Source organism: Oncorhynchus kisutch, unplaced genomic scaffold (genome assembly GCF_002021735.2).
Source record: "Oncorhynchus kisutch isolate 150728-3 unplaced genomic scaffold, Okis_V2 Okis09a-Okis19a_hom, whole genome shotgun sequence".
NCBI lineage: Eukaryota > Metazoa > Chordata > Actinopteri > Salmoniformes > Salmonidae > Oncorhynchus > Oncorhynchus kisutch.
The window spans coordinates 517,016-542,140 of NW_022261985.1; the positions used below are offsets into that span (position 1 = coordinate 517,016).

Sequence of the window (25,125 nt, forward strand, 5' to 3'; positions counted from 1 at the left end):
GAACAATGGTTGGTATGAAATGAAAGACTCCCAATGAAAGGGTTTCTATGCTGAATGATATGCTAATATGATATGCTACTGTTGAATGGGAGTGTCTCAAACACTCTCAAACACTCTGACTAGCTTTGATACGTAGTTGTCTGTGAAGATGTCCTCTACCTGGCTTGAGTGTTTACAGTACTTCTGCTCTACAAATGCCTTTTACTCTACCCCCCCCCCCCCTCTCTCCTTCTCTCTGGTGCTCTCTCTCTCTCCCCCTTTCTCTACCCCCCCTCTCTCTTTCTCTCTGGTGCTCTCTCTCTCTCCCTTTCTCTCGCTCCCTGTTCTCTCCATCTCACCCCCCCATCTCCCCCTCTCTGGGTCCCCATGGCGACAACAGTACTCATATGATGGGATGGAGATGAGCAGCCTCCCTGTGGACCTGACGGTCATCTGGAACGGAGACTTCAGCATCGACAACCCTGCCGAAAATAAAGGTCAGGACCCACCCCTCACACCCACACACCCACATCCACACACACCCCACCCGATCACCGCCGTTGCCTGTGTAGCCGGTCTCCATGGCAACAGGCGGGCAGTTGCGGCGGTATCCATCCCCCTGACACCGGCACAGACACAGAAGTGGCATTACTTTGCTGCGGTGGGCGGCGGCGTCTGGTTATAACTTTGCCTATTCTCTCATCTCCCTCTTTCTCTCCCTTACTCTCCATCTCTCACACCTAATTTCCCACTGCTCTCCCTCTCTCTCATCTCCCTCTTTCTCTCCCTTACTCTCCATCTCTCACACCTAATCTCCCTCTTTCTCTCCCTTACTCTCCATCTCTCACACCTAATCTCCCTCTTTCTCTCCCTTACTCTCCATCTCTCACACCTAATTTCCCTCTGCTCTCCCTCTCTCTCTCTCGCTCTTCCTCCCTTTTCCCTCCTTCTGTTCACCTCGTTAGCTTCACACCACTCGTCTCGCCACGTCCTCTTCCCTTTTCCCATCGTGCCATCTCTCCAGTCGCCATCTCTTTCCCTCTCCCTGTCTCTCTCTTCCCCTCTCTCTCTCGCTCCCTCTCTCCTTTCTCTCTCTCTCCTCCTATCCTCTCTCTGTGTTTCTCTCTCTGTTTCTCTCTCTCCTTCTCTTTCTCTCTCTCTCCTCCTCCCTTTTCCCTCCTTCTGTTCACCTCGTTAGCTTCACACCGGTCGTCTCGCCACGTCCTCTTGCCTTTTTCCATCTCTCCAGTCCCATCTCTTTACTTTCCCTCTCTCTGTCTCTCTCTCTCCCCCCCTCTCTCTCTCCCCATCTCTCCTTTCTCTCTCCCTCCCTCTCTCTTTCCCTCTCTCTCACTATCTCTCGTCTCCCCTGTGGTGCCTGTTAGCTTCACAACTTCCTCTGTGGTGCTTGTTAGCTTCACGCCTTCCTCTGTGGTGCTTGTTAGCTTCACGCCTTCCTCTGTGGTGCTTGTTAGCTTCACGCCTTCCTCTGTGGTGCTTGTTAGCTTCACAACTTCCTCTGTGGTGCTATCTATCTATCTATCTATCTAGTAATCTATCTGGTTAATACAGTCTTTTGTTATCACATTGGTACTATTTTCACAACTCTTAGTACAAAACTCGTCAAACTTGTAAAGCAGCCAGTCTTTCATTCAAAACCTGTCAGTGTGCATTCATTTGGATTGTGAACAGCTCTCACCACACAACCATTGATTCAAAATATAAGTTGATTGTGAAATGTAATGAGAGCATTCAATTAAATGAATGAAAATAAAACATAACATTTAGCATGCAATAATTTGCATCAAGCCTGTCTTGTTCCCTTTCCCTTTTGAGCATTTGGCCATAAATTCTCATCCACATCACAGTGAATGTCCTCATTGTTCATGCACTGCGGGAAATACCTTTTGGCCTGATGATTCCAAGCCTGACATTGGTCTGCGATGATGTATCTGCATTAGAGGTCGACCGATTATGATTTTTCAACGCTGATACTGATACCGATTATTGGAGAACCAAAAAAAGTCGATACCGATTAATTGGCCGATTTGTATTTATTTATTTGTAATAATGACAATTACAACAATACTGAATGAACACTTATTTTAACTTAATATAATACATAAATAAAATCAATTTAGCCACAAATAAATCATGCAGAAAGTAAAAGTGCAATATGTGCCATGTAAGAAAGCTAACGTTGAAGTTCCTTGCTCAGAACATGAGAAAAAATGAAAGCTGGTGGTCCCTTTTAACATGAGTCTTCCATATTCCCAGGTAAGAAGTTTTAGGTTTTAGTTATTATAGGAATTATAGGACTATTTCTCTCTATACCATTTGTATTTCATTAACATTTGACTATTGGATGTTCTTATAGGCACTTTAGTATTGCCAGTGTAACAGTATAGCTTCCGTCCCTCTCCTCACTCCTACCTGGACTCGAACCAGGAACACAACGACAACAGCCACCCTCGAAGCAGCGTTAACCATGCAGAGCAAGGGGAACAACTACTCCAAGTTTCAGAGCGAGTAACGTTTGAAACGCTATTAGCGCGCACCCCGCTAACTAGCTAACCATTTCACATCGGTTACACCAGCCTAATCTCGGGAGTTGATAGGCTTGAAGTAATAAACAGCGCAATGCTTGAAGCATTGCGAAGAGCACTGTTTGCATGAATGCTTACAAGCCTGCTGCTGCCTACCACCGCTCAGTCAGACTGCTCTATCAAATCATAGACTTAGTTATAACATGATAACACACAGAAATATGAGGTCATTAATATGGTCGAATCCGGAAACTATCATCTCGAAAACAAGACGTTTATTCTTTCAGTGAAATACGGAACCGTTCCGTATTTTATCTAACGGGTGGCATCCATAAGTCTAAATATTCCTGTTACATTGCACAACCTTCAATATTATGTCATAATTACGTACAATTATGGCAAATTAGGTGGCCCAAACTGTTGCATATACACTGACTCTGCGTGCAATGAACGCAAGAGAAGTGACACAATTTCACCTTGTTAATATTGCCTGTTAACTTGGATTTATTTGAGCTAAATATGCAGGTTTAAATATATAGACTTCTGTGCATTGATTTTAAGAATGGCATTGATGTTTATGGTTAGGTACACATTGGAGCAACGATATGCACCGCATCGTTTATATGCAACGCAGGACACGCTAGATAAACTAGTAATATCATCAACAATGTGTAGTTAACTAGTGATTTTGATTGATTGTTTTTTATAAGATAAGTTTAATGCTAGCTAGCAACTTACCTTGGCTTACTGCATTTGCGTAACAGGCAGTCTCCTCGTGGAGTGCAACGAGAGGCAGGTGGTTAGAGCGTTGGACTAGTTAACTGTAAGGTTGCAAGATTGAATCGCCCGAGCTGACAAGGTAAAACTCTATCATTCTGCCCCTGAACAAGGCAGTTAACCCACTGTTCCTAGGTCGTCATTGAAAATAAGAATGTGTTCTTAACTGCCTTGCCTAGTTAAATAAAGATTAAATAAAGGGGCCAAATCAGTGTCCAAAAATACCTATTTCCAATTGTTATGAAAACTTGAAATCGGCCCTAATTAATCAGCCATTCCGATTAATCGGTCGACCTCTAATCTGCATGCCTCATCCAGGGCCATAAGGAGGGTGGCACACTTATGGGGATGGTGATCGCCCGTCTCCATGCTCAACAAAATATCCTCATTAGGGTTGAAAGGAGAGCATGGGGGCTGATATATGGTCACGAATCGGGGATGGGCCCGAAACCCTGCCTGAACCATCTCTGCATGTTGGAACCTGACATTGTCCCACACAATGACATAGGCGACACCTTCAATTTAATTGAGAAACACAATGATGTGTACAGCGTGGTAGGATCCTAGTAATTGCCTACGTCCTTGTTTAATAAATGTTCCTTTTGTTCGATAAAGTCTCTCTTTATATCCAAAAACCTCCGTTTTGTTGCAGGGTTTTCTTCAGTAATCCACAGGCTCAAACGCTGTCACAACAGGCAGACAAAAAATCAAAATGATATCCGTAAAGTTCATAGAAACATGTCAAACGATCCTCAGGTTGTTTTTAGCCTAAATAATCTATAATATTTCAACCGGACAATAACGTTGTCAATATAAAAGGTAAACAAGAAAGGCACTCTCTCAGGCAGGCGCATGGAAAAGCTCTGTGACAAGGCAGGGTCCACTCATTCAGACTGCTCTTACTCCCTCATTTTTCAGAATACAAGCCTGAAACAATTTCTAAAGACTGTTGACATCTAGTGGAAGGCATAGGAACTGCATTTTGAGTCCTAAGTCAATGGATACTGTAATGGCATTGAATAGAAAACTACTACAAAAAAATCTTACTTCCTGAATGGATTTTTCTCTGGTTTTCACCAGCCAAATCAGTTCTGTTATACTCACAGACACTTTTTTAACAGTTTTGTAAACTTTAGAGTGTTTTCTATCCAAATCTACCAATTACATGCATATCCTATCTTCTGGGCCTGAGTAGAAGGCAGTTTAATTTGGGCACGCTTTTCATCCAAAATTCCAAATGCTGCCCTCTACCCTAGAGAAGTTAACAAACTATAGTTTTGGCAAGTCGGTTAGGACATGACACAAGTAATTTTTCCAACAATTGTTTACAGACAGATTATTTCACTTTTAATTCACTGTATCACAATTCCAGTGGGTTAGAAGTTTACATACACTAGACTGTGCCTTTAAACAGCTGGGACAATTCCAGAAAATTATGTAATGGCTTTAAAAGCTTCTGATAGGCGTTCTGTCTCCTAGAGATGAACGTACTTTGGTATGAAAAGTGCAAATAAATCCCAGAACAACAGCAAGGGACCTTGTGAAGATGCTGGAGGAAACAGGCACAAAAGTATCTATATCCACAGTAAATCGAGTCCTATATCGACATAACCTGAATGGCCGCTCAGCAAGGAAGAAGCCACTGCTTCAAAACCGCCATAAAAAAGTCAGACTACGGTTTGCAACTGTCCTCTCGGTCTGATGAAACAAACATAGAACTGTTTGGCCATAATGACCATCATTATATTTGGAGGAAAAAGGGGAACGCTTGCAAGCTGAAGAACACCATCCCAACCGTGAAGCACGGGGGTGGCAGCATCATGTTGTGGGGTTGCTTTGCTGCAGGAGGGACTGGTGCCCTTTACAAAATAGATGGCATCATGAGGTAGGAAAATTATGTGGATATATTGAAGTAACATCTCAAGACATTGGTCTGAAAGTGAAAGCTTGGTTGCAAATGGGTCTTCCAAATGGACAATGACCCCAAGCATACTCCAAAGTTGTGGCAAAACGGCTTAAGGACAACAAAGTCAAGGTATTGGAGTGGCCATCACAAAGCCCTGACCTCAATCATATAGAAAATGTGTGGGTAGAACTGAAAAAGCCTGTGTGAGCAAGGAGGCCTACAAACCTGACTCAGTTACACCAGGAGGAATGGGCCAAAATTCACCCAACTTATTGTGGGAAGCTTGTGGAAGGCTACCCAAAACGTTTGACCCAAGTTAAAAAATTTAAAGGCAATGTTACCAAATACTAATTGAGTGTATGTAAACTTCTGACCCACTGGGAATGTGATGAAAGAAATAAAAAATAAATAATTATCTCTACTATTATTCTGACATTTCACATTCTTAAAATAAAGTGGTGATCTAAACTGACCTAAGAGGGAATTTTTACTAGGATTAAATGTCAGGAATTGTGAAAAACTGAGTTGAAATGTATTTGTCTAAGGTGTATGTAAACTTCCGACTACAACTGTATATTATATATGTACAAGGACTAAACCATGCATGATGGTACTAGTTGGTTTAAACCCATACAGTACAAATAGAATCACCAATGACAATGATTAACTGCACCTCGCTGGCTTTGCAATTAGATTTATTTGCGCTCACATTTGTGTTCACATTTGAATGGATATATAGAAACATTTTGTGTCCATGGACAGACGGGGAGAGAGAGAGGGAGAGAGAGAGAGGGGGAGAGAGAGGGAGAGAGAGAGTGGGGGAGAGAGAGAGGGGGAGAGAGAGAGGGAGAGAGAGAGAGGGAGAGAGAGAGAGAGAGAGAGAGAGAGAGAGAGAGAGTGGGGGAGAGAGAGAGGGGGAGAGAGAGAGGGGAGAGAGAGAGGGAGAGAGAGAGAGGGAGAGAGAGAGAGAGAGAGAGAGAGAGAGAGAGAGAGAGAGAGAGAGAGAGGGAGAGAGAGAGAGTGGGAGAGAGAGAGAGAGGGAGATTGAGAGAGAGACGGGGAGAGAGAGAGGGAGAGTTAAAGATGAATTCCTCCTCCTCTTCTCTCCCATTAGCTACCCAGGGAGAAAGCTACTCTGGAGGCATCATTTGATGGACAAATCACACAAGCATCTAATGGCAATTAAAAACCTGTCCGGTTTCCATGGAGATGAAATGTTAAACTAGTGGATGAGCAGAGGCAAGAAGCTTCTGGTCGCAGGAGCTAAATGAGGGAGAGAAGGAGAGAGCGAGAGATAAGAAGAGAGAGAGAGGAAGCCAGGGAGGAAGAGAGAGAGAGAGGTGGGAGGGAGTGAGACAGAAGCAAGAGAGAAGGATTGAGACAGAGAGCAAGGGACAGAGATACAGTATCAACAAATTATGCTTTCCACAATATGATTAAAATACTGTCCATGTTCTGGAAATACTAAAATGCTGACTGTGATTGATCTACGGGTTCTGAACAGTTCTCACCCACATTTACCAGTATACATCATGAAGGCTATCATTTTAAATGTAGGCCGGGTGTAAAGCACTTCGTTACAATTTCTGATGTACAAATGGCTTTATAAATGCATGTGATTGATTGACTGATTGAAATCAAGTATATGTGCGAGATGTGTTAACCTGATCTCTCCCTGTGACCCCCGCCCCCCCCCCCTCCCCCATCAGTTCACCTGTACAAGTGTGATGCCCAGAGGGGTAGCTGTGGCCTGTGTCTGAAGGCAGACCCCCTGTTTGGCTGTGTGTGGTGTAAAGGGGAGAACCGCTGCACCCTCAAGCAGCACTGTCCCCACCCTGAGAGCCAGTGGCTGGAGCGCAATGGACTCAACAGCAAGTGTACCCACCCACGCATCACCCAGGTGAGAATGCAGATACACACACACACACACACACACACACACACACACACACACACACACACACACACACACACACACACACACACACACACACACACACACACACACACACACACACACACACACACCACCAGTACCCACCAAGTGAATCACACAAGTGGGGATGACACACACATGCACGTACTGTACACACTACACCAGCAATTACTACAGAGCACACACTGTCACCCAGGGGAGAGCACACACTGTCACCCAGGGGAGAGCACACACTGTCACCCAGGGGAGGACACACACTGTCACATCAGTAGAGTGACTGCTGATGGTGTCGACATATAAGTTATGAACACAAGACACTCTGTCGCCCAGGGGAGAACACACACTGTCGCCCTCTGACAGCTGATAGACACCTCTCATTTGGACAAGATTAGAATCATCTTGATCATAGTTTTCTTTCTGCAGGACTTCAATTAGGGACAGTAAACAGTAACAGCTATGTGCAATACTCATTACTCAATACTCAATACTCAATACTCATTACTCATTACTCATTACTCAATACTCATTACTCAATACTCAATACTCATTACTCATTACTCAATACTCAATACTCATTACTCAATACTCAATACTCATTACTCATTACTCATTACTCATTACTCATTACTCAATACTCATTACTCAATACTCATTACTCATTACTCAATACTCAATACTCGTTACTCAATACTCAATACTCATTACTCATTACTCAATACTCATTACTCATTACTCAATACTCAATACTCATTACTCAATACTCAATACTCATTACTCAATACTCATTACTCAATACTCAATACTCAATACTCAATACTCAATACTCAATACTCAATACTCATTATTCAATACTCATTACTCATTACTCAATACTCAATACTCAATACTCAATACTCAATACTCATTACTCATTACTCAATACTCATTACTCATTACTCATTACTCATTACTCAATACTCAATACTCATTACTCGATACTCATTACTCAATACTCAATACTCAATACTCATTACTCATTACTCATTGGTCATTACTCAATACTCATTACTCAATACTCAATACTTATTACTCATTACTCATTACTCATTACTCAATACTCATTACTCAATACTCATTACTCATTACTCAATACTCAATACTCATTACTCAATACTCATTACGCATTACTCAATACTCAATACTCATTGCTCAATACTCAATACTCAATACTCAATACTCAGTACTCAGTACTCAGTACTCATTACACATTGGTCATTACTCATTACTCATTGGTCATTACTCATTGGTCATTACTCATTACTCATTGGTCATTACTCATTACTCATTACTCATTGGTCATTACTCATTACTCATTGGTCATTACTCTTTGGTCATTACTCATTACTCATTACGCATTGGTCATTACTCATTACTCATTACTCATTACTCATTGGTCATTACTCATTGGTCATTACTCATTAGTCCATACTCATTACTCATTACTCGTTGCTCATTACTCATTACTCATTGGTCATTACTCATTAATCATTGGGCATTGGGCGGCAGGGTAGCCTAGTGGTTAGAGCGTTGGACTAGTAACCGAAAGGTTGCAAGTTCGAATCCCCGAGCTGACAAGGTACAAATCTGTCGTTCTGCCCCTGAATAGGCAGTTAACCCACTGTTCCTAGGCCGTCATTGAAAATAAGAATTTGTTCTTAGCTGACTTGCCTAGTAAAATATAGGTAAAATAAAATAAAATTACTCATTGGTCATTGCTCAATACTCATTGGTCATTACTCATTGCTCATTGCTCATCCCAATGTGTTAGTCCGCTTATACACACAACTTGCCAATGCTGATAGAACTCCACATCTGCCTGCTACTGAGGGATCAGTCACACACATGGTTAACCCAGTGAGCTAGGCTAAGAGCGCCCATTCACCCTGTTTATCACTCACCTCAGAACAGATGAACACACACCTGTTTAACTCTTCCTGTTCTCCAGCAGGGTTAGCCCTGTGTGTGTGGTATAAACACTCCTGACCCTACTGGATGGTGGATGGATGGATGGGTGGTGGATAGATGGAGGTTAAAGGGAGGGCAAGTTGGGGCTAGGGTGGAGTCATGAGGAGGAGAGGAATCCCTATCTCTTCACACCCCCTGGAGAGATGATGGATACACAGGGCATCCCTCCATCCCCAGCCTGGGGAGGGGGACAGCATGGTTAGAGATTGGTTAGAGATTGGTTAGAGCATGGTTAGAGATTGGAGATGGAGGGATAGAGGATGGATAGAATAGCCACATTGGATTGGCCCTGAGAAATGATGGGAGGATGATAGAACAGGAGAGGAGGAGGAGGGGAAATCCCCCTCTATCTCTCACCAGGAAAGAGGGTGAGTATGCTCTGAGCTGTTCAGTGTAACCTGGCTCAGTGTGGTAACCTGGCTCAGTGTGGTAACCTGGCTCAATGTGGTGACCTGGCTCAGTGTGGTGACCTGGCTCAGTGTGGTAACCTGGCTCAATGTGGTGACCTGGCTCAGTGTGGTGACCTGGCTCAATGTGGTAACCTGGCTCAGTGTGGTGACCTGGCTCAGTGTGGTGACCTGGCTCAATGTGGTGACCTGGCTCAGTGTGGTAACCTGGCTCAATGTGGTAACCTGGCTCAGTGTGGTGACCTGGCTCAGTGTGGTAACCTGGCTCAGTGTGGTAACCTGGCTCAGTGTGGTGACCTGGGTAACCTGGCTCAGTGTTGTGACCTGGGTAACCTGGCTCAGTGTGGTGACCTGGCTCAATGTGGTGACCTGGCTCAATGTGGTGACCTGGCTCAGTGTGGTGAAGTTATAACTTGAAATAATCAAGGCAAACTTTGCCTTCTCTGAATCTCTCTTCTACTGAAACTGTACTGGGCCTGTCATCAACCCCAAAGATCCTCACTTCTACTGAAACTGGACTTGGCCTGTCATCAACCCCAAAGATCCTCACTTCTACTGAAACTGGACTTGGCCTGTCATCAACCCCAAAGATCCTCACTTCTACTGAAACTGAACTGGACCTGTCATCAACCCCCAAGATCCTCACTTCTACTGAAACTGAACTGGGCCTGTCATCAACCCCAAAGATCCTCTCTTCTACTGAAACTGGACTGGACCTGTCATCAACCCCCAAGATCCTCACTTCTACTGAAACTGGGCCTGTCATCAACCCCCAAGATCCTCTCTTCTACTGAAACTGGACTGGACCTGTCATCAACCCCCAAGATCCTCACTTCTACTGAAACTGGACTGGAACTGTCATCAACCCCCAATATCCTCACTTCTACTGAAACTGGGCCTGTCATCAACCCCCAAGATCCTCTCTTCTACTGAAACTGGACTGGACCTGTCATCAACCCCCAATATCCTCACTTCTACTGAAACTGGGCCTGTCATCAACCCCCAAGATCCTCACTTCTACTGAAACTGGGCCTGTCATCAACCCCAAAGATCCTCTCTTCTACTGAAACTGGACTGGACCTGTCATCAACCCCCAAGATCCTCACTTCTACTGAAACTGGGCCTTTCATCAACCCCCAAGATCCTCTCTTCTACTGAAACTGGACTGGACCTGTCATCAACCCCCAAGATCCTCACTTCTACTGAAACTGGGCCTTTCATCAACCCCCAAGATCCTCTCTTCTACTGAAACTGGACTGGACCTGTCATCAACCCCCAATATCCTCACTTCTACTGAAACTGGGCCTGTCATCAACCCCCAAGATCCTCACTTCTACTGAAACTGGGCCTGTCATCAACCCCCAAGATCCTCACTTCTACTGAAACTGGGCCTGTCATCAACCCCAAAGATCCTCACTTCCACTGAAACTGGGCTGGACCTGTCATCAACCCCCAAGATCCTCACTTCTACTGAAACTGGACCTGGACCTGTCATCAACCTGGATATGAATAATATAATATATAAATGCACTAATAAAGGCCCAATTTTGAAAAACTACAAAAACACAGCAGCAGCCCCACTATTTCATATCAAGTCAATGAATGACAACACAACATGGTTTTTGTGTGGCTTTACTCGCCGTTCACACCAGAGTGTTGGTATGATGATGAGCTTCAATGAGGATCATACCTAGCAAATCACTGTAGCCATATTCTCCTACACAAAATATGGATTTGAGAGGGAAAGGACTAGATTGGTTTTACAATATGTATACTATTTGCAACCAAAGGCTGTATAGACATGAAATAAAATGAGCTAATTAACTTTTGTATATGTCTACTGCAATTTAGCGTTTAGAACGACAAGGCAAAAGCATTCAGAATCAAATGAAAATGATTATTTTAGCTAAGTAAAATTATACAACAGTAAATTACTGATACTCAAGTGATTGCCATTCCCCACAAGATCCTCACAGAACCGTCGAAATCTAGGCATTCGGAGCTTTGCAAGGTGTCAAATTGTAGTTTTTCCACTAGCCGGTTTGAACACCCAGCTACTGTACGTCTTTACCTCAATCCTTCCTTTCTGGTACATTTACACAGCAGTAGCTGACCAATAGTGTTTGCATTTCACTCATAAATTCTGATATAACGTGTAGTATTTGTAACACATTTAGACACATATCTACCGCTTCGGCAGCACTGTCTTTGGCTTCTCTGTCCTCTCCGCCTGTCTTTGGCTTCGCTGTCCTCTCCGCCTGTCTTTGGCTTCTCTGTCCTCTCTGCCTGTCTTTGGCTTCGCTGTCCTCTCTGCCTGTCTTTGGCTTCGCTGTCCTCTCCGCCTGTCTTTGGCTTCGCTGTCCTCTCCGCCTGTCTTTGGCTTCGCTGTCCTCTCTGCCTGTCATTGGCTTCGCTGTCCTCTCCGCCTGTCTTTGGCTTCGCTGTCCTCTCTGCCTGTCATTGGCTTCGCTGTCCTCTCCGCCTGTCTTTGGCTTCGCTGTCCTCTCTGCCTGTCTTTGGCTTCGCTGTCCTCTCTGTCTGTCTTTGGCTTCGCTGTCCTCTCCGCCTGTCTTTGGCTTCGCTGTCCTCTCCCCCTGTCTTTGGCTTCGCTGTCCTCTCCGCCTGTCTTTGGCTTCTCTGTCCTCTCCGCCTGTCTTTGGCTTCTCTGTCCTCTCCGCCTGTCTTTGGCTTCTCTGTCCTCTCCGCCTGTCTTTGGCTTCTCTGTCCTCTCCGCCTGTCTTTGGCTTCGCTGTCCTCTCCGCCTGTCTTTGGCTTCTCTGTCCTCTCTGCCTGTCTTTGGCTTCGCTGTCCTCTCCGCCTGTCTTTGGCTTCTCTGTCCTCTCCGCCTGTCTTTGGCTTCGCTGTCCTCTCCGCCTGTCTTTGGCTTCGCTGTCCTCTCCCCCTGTCTTTGGCTTCGCTGTCCTCTCTGCCTGTCTTTGGCTTCGCTGTCCTCTCCGCCTGTCTTTGGCTTCGCTGTCCTCTCCCCCTGTCTTTAGCTTCGCTGTCCTCTCCGCCTGTCTTTGGCTTCGCTGTCCTCTCCGTCTACTCTTTTACCTGCCGACCGGGTTGTGGCCTCTTCCTGTTGCCGGTCTAGCACGTCCATGTTAGCGTCGGTGGCACTGGTACTAGTACTAATAATACCGAATAAGTCGGTTTGTTTTTTATATTTGAGTGAAGACTTTTGTCTCTTAACTTTTCTGCCCCACCCCGTTTTTTACTCTGCTTTTCCGTTTTCAATTGTAGCTAGTTTTCGAGCTGTCAGTGTCAATGTGAGTGTGAGCGAGACAAAGGGGGCGGGGCTGAGGGTCGCATAGACATTCGTTTGGAATAGACCAACGAGCCTGGAGGAAAGGTGGTTGGCCCGTGTCGCTCAACCTTCTGCCAACTTTTTTATTAGTAGTAAAAAATGTATAAGGCAGGCGGCCCACCGGTCCAGAGGTTGACCAGCCCACCGGTCCAGAGGTTGACCAGCCCACCGGTCCAGAGGTTGACCAGCCCACCGGTCCAGAGGTTGACCAGCCCACCGGTCCAGAGGTTGACCAGCCCACCGGTCCAGAGGTTGACCAGCCCACCGGCCGGTGGCCAGTCCGCTACTGTCCTGGTCTGAATCTAGCATGGATGTATCCTCTGTTCTGTCTGTGCATAATGCCTTGCCAGGCTGTAACAGGAGCATATTGAAGCCCTCTCACGTACCCATAACACTGTCACTCTGTGATGATGGGGGGCTTTTTAAGGCCCCTCAGCCCAGCCCTCGGCCCCTAATGCATTCTAATGCTGCTCATTACAGTGACATCTTCCCATGAATAATCATCACTCCTTCTCCAGATACAGAAGAGAGACAGAAAGGGAGAGAGTGATTTAGTATCTGACTCCACCAACCGTCAATTAGCTTGTCAAAGACACAAATCTAATCAACTGCTCATCCCGCTAATGAAAAGAGACCCATCATCTCTCTCTCTCTCTTTCTCTCTCTCTCTCTCTCTCTCTCTCTCTCTCTCTCTCTCTCTCTCTCTCTCTCTCTCTCTCTCTTTCTCTCCCCTCTCTCTCCCGCCGTCTCTCTCTCCTCCCTGCTAGATGGAAAAGATCCATAATGCATTGCAGTGTCTGTTAATTGCATGCATTGTGTTGCAGTAGATTGTTCCCACAGGGTTTCCCTATTCCATCACCACATCAGCAAGGGACAGACTATATTATTTCAGGACCATGACAGTTAGTTGATGTACTGTCTATTATGAACTGCGGCCGAGCAAGTCATGCAGTGAGATAACACTGCCCCTCCCTCCACTTTATTTTCCCATTGACTGGCGGTTACTTTTTCAGCGTCTCTAATTGGACAGCACTGTATCCGTATAGCAACACCAACCCACTGAACTCATCATTATAGACCCAAGGGTCTGGCATACCTGATAACTCACTGTATTCTGATCATGCCTTGATGTTTGTAGATAGGGATATAAGCTAAGTTGTCAGTATTCACAACTGTCCCTAAATAACTAGCTAAATAGATATGGATTACCATCAGACGCTGTTTCTGTCTCTCTCTCTCTCTCTCTCTCTCTCTCTCTCTCACACGCACACGCACGAACGCACACGCACGCACACACACACACACACACACTTTGGCGACTGTACCTCCATTCCCCTGAGAGGGGCCCTAGCCTGTCAGTGAGGAATGCCCTCCACAGAGAATTGATAATGAGACCTCTAACCCTAGTGGGAGATCACTATTTGGCAGGGGAGAATGACACAGCACAAAGCTATTAATTAATGATAGCTCAGCTTTCCCACTGGGACCTGGAGGTGCTTTATTTGGCAGAGATGGATTGGAGGTCCTGGACAGTGTGTCCATTTCATACATTCAGCAGCTGGCCTCTGGGACAAAAACTATTAGGGGCCAACACTAATCAATCTGTTAAAACTTGGATGTCTGCTACAGTGGAACATCTAACAGATCAATATATTAGGTGATCAGAATAACTGTTGACACCTCCCAACTCTCCTTTATGAGTTAGTCACTCTGTGTGTAGACCAACTCTCCTTTATGAGTTAGTCATGTAGACCAACTCTCCTTTATGAGTTAGTCACGTAGACCAACTCTCCTTTATGAGTTAGTCACTCTGTGTGTAGACCAACTCTCCTTTATGAGTTAGTCACGTAGACCAACTCTCCTTTATGAGTTAGTCACGTAGACCAACTCTCCTTTATGAGTTAGTCATGCTGTGTGTAGACCAACTCTCCTTTATGAGTTAGTCACGTAGACCAACTCTCCTTTATGAGTTAGTCACGTAGACCAACTCTCCTTTATGAGTTAGTCACGTAGACCAACTCTCCTTTATGAGTTAGTCATGCTGTGTGTAGACCAACTCTCCTTTATGAGTTAGTCATGCTGTGTGTAGACCAACTCTCCTTTATGAGTTAGTCACGTAGACCAACTCTCCTTTATGAGTTAGTCATGCTGTGTGTAGGCCAACTCTCCTTTATGAGTTAGTCACGTAGACCAACTCTCCTTTATGAGTTAGTCACGTAGACCAACTCTCCTTTATGAGTTAGTCATGCTGTGTGTAGACCAACTCTCCTTTATGAGTTAGTCATGCTGTGTGTAGGCCAACTCTCCTTTATGAGTTAGTCACGTAGACCAACTCTCCTTTATGAGTTAGTCATGCTGTGTGTAGACCAACTCTCCTTTATGAGTTAGTCATGCTGTGTGTAGGCCGACTCTCCTTTATGAGTTAGCCACTCTGTGTGTAGACTGTTCAATCTCTCTCTCTCTCTCTCTCTCTCTCTCTCTCTCTCTCTCTCACTCACTCACTCACTCACTCACTCACTCACTCACTCACTCACTCACTCACTCACTCACATACACAACCAAACACTGGGTTGCACACACCTAATCCCTCATATGAGATCTGCCCGGGCATTGCCTTGGCTGCGGCTCGCGTGATGACCTCACCCGGCCAAAACGGGGCGAGCGCGGGGAATAGCTTAATCTAATTGGCTGGCAGCAGATATCGTTGGCTGGCGTTATCGTGCGCCATTGGGAAGCTTCCTCATGACAGCCATGCTGAGTGGGTTTTTAATCAGGACCGGTTAACAAGCCCTCTAACTAAGACCCTACACACTGCCCTGGAGATAGCACTGTACTGCTTCTGATCCAGATTAAGGCTGCGTCCCAAATGCTACTCTCTGGTCCAAAGTAGTGCACTATATATGGAATAGGGTGCCATTTGGGATGAAGCCCAGACCCTTGTCTTTTACACCAAAGTCTGATGAATTAGGAATATACTGTAGCGTTATCATCATGTGAAGGAGAGGGGGTTTCATGCTCAATGCGTGGTGGAGACTTTAACGCACTGCATTATGGGCCTTCTGACTAATTGGGCTGCATGGAGAGACAGACAGCTGCTGTCATTAATATAGTTATCATCAACACCGTGTCATTCAGAAAGATTTATGACACTAGGTTTTTGACTGTAAGGCTAATAACAGCAGCGCTGCTAAACACCATCATAACCAATTGGATCATGAATCTCCTCTCCCCTGTAACAGTTCCCCAGGTCAGGTCGTTGCTGCAAATGACAACATGACCTGGTAAAGTAAACTCTTAGGAAGTTGGCATCACGACGCTAAGCTATCTGTTTATTGTTGTTAATAATAAGTCTCTCTTTTGCCCAGATCACTCCGCTGCGGGGGCCTCGGGAAGGGGGCACCCTAGTAACCATCCGGGGGGAGAACCTGGGCCTGGACTTCAGTGAGATCCAGGGGAACGTCAGGGTGGCCGAGGTGGACTGTACCCCCGTCCCCGAGGGATACATCCCCGCAGAACAGTGAGTACACGGTCACGGTCATTCCAAATCACAGGCTGACCACAGACCCCGGTGCAAACTCTTAGACACAAGGTCATCTGAGGCACACAGTCACTACTGAATCCCAGTCACGTTCTCTCTGACCGCACCTCAACCACAGAACAACTCCTCAGGCAGAGGGTCATGGGATTCAGTGAGCCTGAGAGAGTGTGACTGGGGGGTGACTAAAGCAGTAAGCAGAAACAAGGTGTGCTGTACAGTCAGTCACTAAGATACCAGAGTAAGTAGAGAGGCTTGGTGGAAGGTCAAAGTCACATCTCAAAGTTGGCATTTAGATTGTGATGTGTTTGGACAAGAGAAAGGCCACGTCGGATCATAACAGACCACCCTAATCGAGATTTCATACACACACACACACACACACACACACACACACACACACACACACACACACACACACACACACACACACACACACACACACACACACACACACACACACACACGCATCTTTATCAAGTGAGCTCTCCATTGAACTCCACTAGACAGTTTGCTGCAGTGCTGTTGTGTGAGATCATTCTGCTGTGCAGCACTGATTTTAAACCATCAGGCAGAGAGGGGCTTTATGAGAACCCACCTAATCCCAGGTTAAGACTTGAATATAATAATGTGTTATCTGGCAGGGATTTGGAGGCCCCATGCTGCCAACTCCCTGCCAAAACCTCCATTCATATTCATATGACCTTAACAAGCCTTCCTCCTCTATTCACTACCTCAGCGTTCCTATAGAGAAGGGCTGGGGAAGAAATGTGTAAGTGTGAAGGGCTCGGTGTGGTGAGAAACCACTTTAGACACTTTCAGCAGTTTGAGTTCATTTGATGTGTGGCACTGACCTGTCGTTGTGTTAAATGTGTGGGTTAGACCTAAATGTCTATTCTGTATTAAAATCATGAGAATGAGAAAGAAGAAATGAAGCAATGCTGTGTGTGTGTATATGTGTGTGTGTGTGTGTGTGTGTGTGTGTGTGTGTGTGTGTGTGTGTGTGTGTGTGTGTGTGTGTGTGTGTGTGTGTGTGTGTGTGTGTGTGTGTGTGTGTGTGTGTGTGTGTGTGTGTGTGTGTGTCTGTACATAACTGCATTGTAGAAGCATAATGAATCATCAACACTTCCTCCTGTTTGTAGGATAGTGTGTGAGATGGCGGTGGCAACGCCGAGCCAGTTCGCCAACTACGTGGAGGTGTGTGTGGGGGGTGTGGGGGTCAGAGAGTGTCCAAAAGAGTTCAGGGCCGTATACTCCAAGTACTACTACTTCGTGGTGAGTAATGTCTGTCAGACCAACAGATATTGTAGATGTGTGTGTCTGCCATATGAAGCATAGAGAACATACTGTATATTTTGATATGGTTTATTTGGTTGGAAAAAGTCATTATAGAATATAGATTATAGAATGTATGTAGTTCACTTAGTTAGTGATCTAGCAATATCTAGGCTATGTACTTGATTTAATTCTGTAGACCCTGTTGTTTGTATGTCTCACTGTGTCCTAAGAGCTGTACTCATCACTTCCCTACATAGAACCCTAGTGTGAGGAGACAGGCAGTTCTTAATGTCTCCAGGGGGAAAATGGACCAGGAAGGGCCATATAATCTGCTTTCTATATATACGCACACACACACACACACACACACACACGTACACACACACACACACACACACACACACACACACACACACACACACACACACACACACACACACACACACACACACACACACACACACACACACACACACACACACACTCTCCCCATGGACACACTTTATCAAACATTAAGAGCATGTCTCTCACCCACTGAAATACAGCCTGATCGTTACCAATATGTGCTTATTTTATGCAGCGATATCAATTTAACACACACACATTAAGGGGAGCTTTATTTCTTAACAGGCCCATATAACAGGATTACATCATGTTAGGTTAGATGTCGTACCATGAAAATACACTGATTATAAGATTATTATGAGATTATTATGAGATTACGACAGAGCAGATAAACTGTTGCGAGATTTATACTTCAACTCCTCCGCTTGTTCCTGTTCTGTTCTCTCACTGCGATGTGATTGGTTGACATGATTTTTATAGACGCATCTGATTGGACGATCTTTCTTTGACCTTGACCTTTGATCCCTAGGTCACCAGACTGATCAGCCTGAAGCCCAGCCGAGGGCCCGTCTCCGGGGGAACCATCGTCAACATCACCGGTAGCAACCTGGACGCCGGGAGCAACGTGTCCATCATGTTCAAGGACCAGAAGTGCACCTATCACAGGTAGGCAGGCGGGAGGGGCCAATCAGATTATTGGCCAATAACATTATCTATCACAATTATCTCTGAGTCTGATCTGTTTGTCACTCAAGAGTGGACCAGGGATATTGATTTTTGTACAGAGTGAGAGAGTGACAGAGTGAGAGAGCGACAGAGTGAGAGAGCGACAGAGTGAGAGAGCGACAGAGTGAGAGAGCGACAGAGTGAGAGAGCGACAGAGTGAGAGAGCGACAGAGTGAGAGCGACAGAGTGAGAGAGCGACAGAGTGAGAGAGAGAGAGAGAGAGAGAGAGGGGGGGAGGGGGGGGGTCACGTTCGGACAATCAGATTATCTATCACATCTATTCACATATATCTCTGAGTCTGATCTTCTGTCAATCAAAAGGCGATCAGCTGTGCTTGTTGTCATCCTCTGGCCCTGTGGTGAAAATCCATAGCGACATTAAGACTTCCTGATCCCTAATCAATAACGTCTATAAAAACCAGACCGTGCCAACGGCTTCCCCCAATAAAGCTAAAGGACGAGATCCCTGCTGGCTGCCTGGCACAGAGATGTCTTGAGGAAAAAGCCCAAACATTCCTCGGTTTAGAAAAGTGTCTTTGAATCTACTGTTGTTATTGTTGATTTGAAGAAGGATTCTGGGAAGTTTTCATGTGAACACCTGGTTCCCCTTTGTTATATTCAGATGCTCCATAGTCTAGTCCATTATCATAACGTCAGCTACATTGTAGCATAAGTTGGTTCCAGGTCACAGTTGTACTTTCAGGTAGTAGTAGGGCAGACCGGTGAGACCATTGTGGTAAAATACTCTCTCTCTCTCTGCCATAGGAGGGGCGGCCAGTGGATCACGTGTCGCTCCCACGCCTCGCTGCAAGGATATGGAAACGTCAGTGTGTCAGTGACGGTGGACAAGGCCCGCATACAGAAAGACTTGAAGTTTGAGTACGTGGAGGACCCCACTATCATCAAGCTAGAACCTGAGTGGAGCATCTTCAGGTGAGACGACAGGGGAGCAGGAAATGGGACCATTTGGGCAATTATAAAAGCCAATCATAAGTGTGAGTGTGTGACCAAGCAAGCCATGGTGGTGCCGCTCTCCCCTCTCTCTACCACAGTGGGCACACACCTGTGACCGTGACCGGCACCAACCTGGACATCATACAGAGCCCCCTCATCAGAGCCAAGTACAACGGTCGAGAGACGGTCAACGTGAGTAGAACATGGTCAATGAGAGGTCAAAGACACCTTCAACCAACGGTCAATAGCCTCAACCCTTTACACACTCGTGCGAGTGTGGTCAAATCCCCACAGGAAACCAATGAAAATCCTCCAGATATGTTTTCCAAATCTGGAACGGATAGCGATGTATGGACAAGGAATGCACTCATACAGCAGAGAGACGAAGAGGTTGTATTACAGTACATTCCAATAACAGAGAAAGCCCTGTCCTCTGTATCCCTCCACTCCAGACAGAAAGCCCTGTTTACCTGTATTCCTCCAACCCAGAAAGAAAATCAGTTTCCGTCTCCCTTCACCCCAGAAAAAGAAAGCCCTGTCTCCCTGTATCCCTCCACCCCAGACAGAAAGCCCTGTCACCCCGTATCCCTCCACCCCAGATTCTGTTTCCCTGTATCCCTCCACCCCAGACAGAAAGCCCTGTCACCCTGTATCCCTCCACCCCAGATTCTGTTTCCCTGTATCCCTCCACCCCAGACAGAAAGCCATGTCATCCTGTATCCCTCCACCCCAGATTCTGTTTCCCTGTATTCCTCCACCCCAGACAGAACATCTGTTTCCTGTATTCCTCTACCCCAGACAGAAATCCCTGTTTCCTGTATTCCTCCACCCCAGACAGAAATCCCTGTTTCCTCTATTCCTCCACCCCAGACAGAAATCCCTGTTTCCTGTATTCCTCAACCCCAGACAGAAATCCCTGTTTCCTGTATTTTTTCCACCCTAGACATAAATCCCTGTTTCCTGTATCTCTCCACCCAAGACAGAAATCCCAGTTCCCTGGTTCTCTCCACCCTAGACAGAAATCCTAGTTCCCTGTATCCCTCCACCAAGACAGAAATCCCAGTTCCCTGTATTTCTCCACCCTAGACAGAAAGCCTTGTTTTCCTGTATCTCTCCACCCCGACAGAAAACAAAAAGATCATGAGTTTCAACGTGAGGTGAACCATACATAAACCAAACTATCAGATTCCCCCTGGAACCACAGTACCCATGGGAGTTCCCTAACCAGCCCTGAGATCTGATCTGAGGTCTGATTGAAAGGCATGGGGAGAGACAAAAGGCAGTAATGCTATCTTCCTGGTCCATCGAAGAGACCGCCACCGTTCTGCAGCTGTGCTCCAATAGAATAAGCGTAGGGAGCCATTGTTGCTCCAAGTACAGATGGCCGCACTACAAAAGCCCCCTTGAATCAAAACTCTGTATATTCGCCAAGTTAATTTGCCACGTCCCAGTTTCTCATTTTCGGCTATGATCTTTGCAATCATTTTGATCCTGCCTGGGTGATATTTCTATATAACCATGCTTGTTTTGAAAATACTTGTCCGCTTCCCCACTATCTGGCCAATTCACTCTCACACACACAAACACACAGCGTTCTCTGCAGTTACAGACGTGTGACGCAGGCGCCGACACCGGGTCAGCCGCACCCCCCATGATTTGTCTGGTTTGATGTACCGCCGTCGTGAGGAACCAATTAAAATGACAGGTTTTGCTCAGAGGGGGATTTGTTTGCGTGGCGGACCGTGTAGCAGAGGTTACAGTGGAGATGTGAAATGCCTCAGAGAGATTCTCCAGGTGGGAAAGTTTTGCTAGAGGCCCTCATTGTGTGTTCTGCCACCTACCACACTGTTGATTTTCTCCAAGTCGTAACAAGAGACAGAATATTAAAGAGAGAGAGATATAGTGGCCCAGAGAGAGAGAGCTACAGAGAGAGAGAGATAGTGGCCCAGAGAGAGAGAGAGCTACAGAGAGAGAGATATAGTGGCCCAGAGAGAGAGAGCTACATAGAGAGATATAGTGGCCCAGAGGGAGAGCTACAGAGAGAGATATAGTGGCCGAGAGAGAGCGCTACAGAGAGAGAGATATAGTGGCCCAGAGAGAGAGAGCTACAGAGAGAGAGATATAGTGGCCCAGAGAGAGAGAGCTACACAGAGAGATATATAGTGGCCCAGAGAGAGAGCTACAGAGAGAGAGAGATAGTGGCCCAGAGAGAGAGAGCTACAGAGAGAGATATAGTGGCCCAGAGAGAGAGAGCTACAGAGAGATATATAGTGGCCCAGAGAGAGAGCTACAGAGAGAGAGATATAGTGGCCCAGACAGAGAGAGCTACAGAGAGAGAGATATAGTGGCCCAGAGAGAGAGAGCTACAGAGAGAGAGATATAGTGGCCCAGAGAGAGAGAGCTACAGAGAGAGAGATATAGTGGCCCAGAGAGAGAGAGCTACAGAGAGAGAGATATAGTGGCCCAGAGAGAGAGAGCTACAGAGAGAGAGATATAGTGGCCCAGAGAGAGAGCTACAGAGAGAGAGATATAGTGGCCCAGACAGAGAGAGCTACAGAGAGAGAGATATAGTGGCCCAGAGAGAGAGAGCTACAGAGAGAGAGATATAGTGGCCCAGAGAGAGAGAGCTACAGAGAGAGAGATATAGGGGCCCAGAGAGAGAGCTACAGAGAGAGAGATATAGTGGCCCAGAGAGAGAGAGCTACAGAGAGAGAGATATAGTGGCCCAGAGAGAGAGCTACAGAGAGAGAGATATAGTGGCCCAGAGAGAGAGAGCTACAGAGAGAGACACAGTGCCTTGCAAAAGTATTCATACCCTTTGCGTTTTTCCTATTTTGTTGCATTACAACCTGTAATTTAAATAGATGTTTATTTGTATTTCATGTAATGGACAAAATAGTCCAAATTGGTGAAGTGAAATGAAAAAAAGATATTGTTTCAAAAAATAAAATAAAAATAAAAATGGAAAAGTGGTGTGTGCAAATGTCTTCACCCCCTTTTGCTATGAAGCCCCTAAATAAGATCTGGTGCAACCAATTACCTTCAGAAGTCACATAATTAGTTAAATAAAGTCCACCCGTGTGCAATCTAAGTGTCACATGATCTGTCACATGATCTCAGTATATATACTGAGATTAGAGTATCTGTCCATAGGACCACTTTATGCCGTACACTCCACAGAGTTGGGCTTTATGGAAGAGTGGCCAGAAAAAAGCCATTGCTTCAAGAAAAAAATAAGCAAACACATTTGGTGTTCACCAAAAGGCATGTGGGAGACTCCCCAAACATATGAAAGAAGGTACTCTGGTCAGATGAGACTAAAAGTGAGTTTTTTGTCCATCAAGGAAAAGGCTATGTCTGGCGTAAACCCAACACCTCACATCACCCTGAGAACACCATCCCCAGCATCACCAGCACTGTGGAGATGTTTTCATCGGCAGGGACTGGGTGGGAAACTGGTCAGGATTGAAGGAATAATGGATGGCGCTAAATACAGGGAGATTCTTGAGGGGAACCTGTTTCAGTCTTCCAGAGATTTGAGACTGGGACGGAGGTTCACCTTCCAGCAGGACAATGACCCTAAGCATAATGCTAAAGCAATACTCGAGTGGTTTAAGGGGAAACATTTAAATGTATTGGAATGGCCTAGTCAAAGCCCAGACCTCAATCCAATTGAGAATCTGTGGTATGACTTAAATATTGCTGGACACCAGCAGAACCCATTCAACTTGAAGGAGCTGGAGCAGTTTTGCCTTGAAGAATGGGCAAACATCCCAGTGGCTAGATGTGCCAAGCTTATAGACACATACCCCTAGAGACTTACAGCTGTAATTGCTGTAAAAGGTGGCTCTTCAAAGTATTGACTTTTTTGTGGGGGGTGAATAGTTATGCAGTTTTTTTTGTGTTATTTCTTGTTTGTTTCACAATAATATTTAGCATCTTAAAAGAGATAGGCATGTTGATACAACCCCCCCCCCCCCCCCCCAAAAAAAAACCTATTTTAATCCCAGGTAACCAGAATAGGCAACCAGAATAGGAAAAATGCCAAGGGGGGTGAATACAGAGAGAGAGATACAGAGAGAGAGAGAGCTAATGATGCAGAGAGAGTTAGTGAGCCAGAGAGAGAGATGCAGAGAGTTAGTGAGCCAGAGAGAGAGATGCAGAGAGAGTTAGTGAGACAGAGAGAGAGATGCAGAGAGAGTTAGTGAGCCAGAGAGAGAGATGCAGAGAGAGTTAGTGAGCCAGAGAGAGAGATGCAGAGAGAGTTAATGAGCCAGAGAGAGAGAGTTAATGAGCCAGAGAGAGAGAGTTAGTGAGCCAGAGAGAGAGAGTTAGTGAGCCAGAGAGAGAGAGTTAGTGAGCCAGAGAGAGAGAGTTAGTGAGCCAGAGAGAGAGATGCAGAGAGAGTTAGTGAGCCAGAGAGAGAGAGATGCAGAGAGAGTTAGTGAGCCAGAGAGAAGGGGGTTAAATGAGCCACAGAGAGAGAGAGTTAGTGAGCCAGAGAGAGAGCTGCAGATAGAGTTAGTGAGCCAGAGAGAGAGATGCAGAGAGAGTTAGTGAGCCAGAGAGAGAGATGCAGAGAGAGTTAATGAGCCAGAGAGAGAGTTAGTGAGCCAGAGAGAGAGAGTTAGTGAGCCAGAGAGAGAGAGAGTTAGTGAGCCAGAGAGAGAGAGAGTTCGTGAGCCAGAGAGAGAGAGTTAGTGAGCCAGAGAGAGAGAGTTAATGAACCAGAGAGAGAGTTAGTGAGCCAGAGAGAGAGATGCAGATAGTTAGTGAGCCAGAGAGAGAGAGATGGAGAGAGAGTTAATGAGCCAGAGAGAGAGTTAGTGAGCCAGAGAGAGAGAGAGTTAGTGAGCCAGAGAGAGAGAGTTAGTGAGCCAGAGAGAGAGAGAGTTAGTGAGCCAGAGAGAGAGAGAGTTAGTGAGCCAGAGAGAGAGAGAGTTAGTGAGCCAGAGAGAGAGAGTTAGTGAGCCAGAGAGAGAGAGAGTTAGTGAGCCAGAGAGAGAGAGAGTTAGTGAGCCAGAGAGAGAGAGTTAGTGAGCCAGAGAGAGAGATGGAGAGAGAGTTAATGAGCCAGAGAGAGAGTTAGTGAGCCAGAGAGAGAGAGAGTTAGTGAGCCAGAGAGAGAGAGAGTTAGTGAGCCAGAGAGAGAGAGAGAGTTAGTGAGCCAGAGAGAGAGAGAGTTAGTGAGCCAGAGAGAGAGAGATGCAGAGAGAGTTAGTGAGCCAGAGAGAAAGAGTTTGTGAGCCAGAGAGAGAGATAAAGTCCCATATCTATTGTGTGAAATACCACAGTGTGCCATCACAGCAGCAAGATTTGTGACCTGTTGCCACAAGAAAAGGGCAACCAGTGAAGAACAAACACCATTGTAAACACAACCAATATTTGTTTATTTATTTTCCCTTTTGTACTTTAACTATTTGCA

At 45.7% G+C, this 25,125-nt stretch overlaps 1 protein-coding gene across 1 annotated transcript in view; it reads left to right on the forward strand.

The window, feature by feature from the left end:
- plxna4 (plexin A4) overlaps window positions 1–25,125 on the forward strand; it is a 510,802-nt gene that overhangs the window by 404,191 nt on the left and 81,486 nt on the right. The window contains exons 11-17 of the mRNA XM_031815179.1: window positions 380–476; window positions 6,918–7,108; window positions 16,228–16,379; window positions 17,540–17,672; window positions 18,550–18,686; window positions 19,512–19,679; window positions 19,799–19,892. Of these exons, the coding sequence (XP_031671039.1) occupies window positions 380–476; window positions 6,918–7,108; window positions 16,228–16,379; window positions 17,540–17,672; window positions 18,550–18,686; window positions 19,512–19,679; window positions 19,799–19,892 (972 nt within the window). The remainder of the gene's footprint in view (window positions 1–379; window positions 477–6,917; window positions 7,109–16,227; window positions 16,380–17,539; window positions 17,673–18,549; window positions 18,687–19,511; window positions 19,680–19,798; window positions 19,893–25,125) is intronic.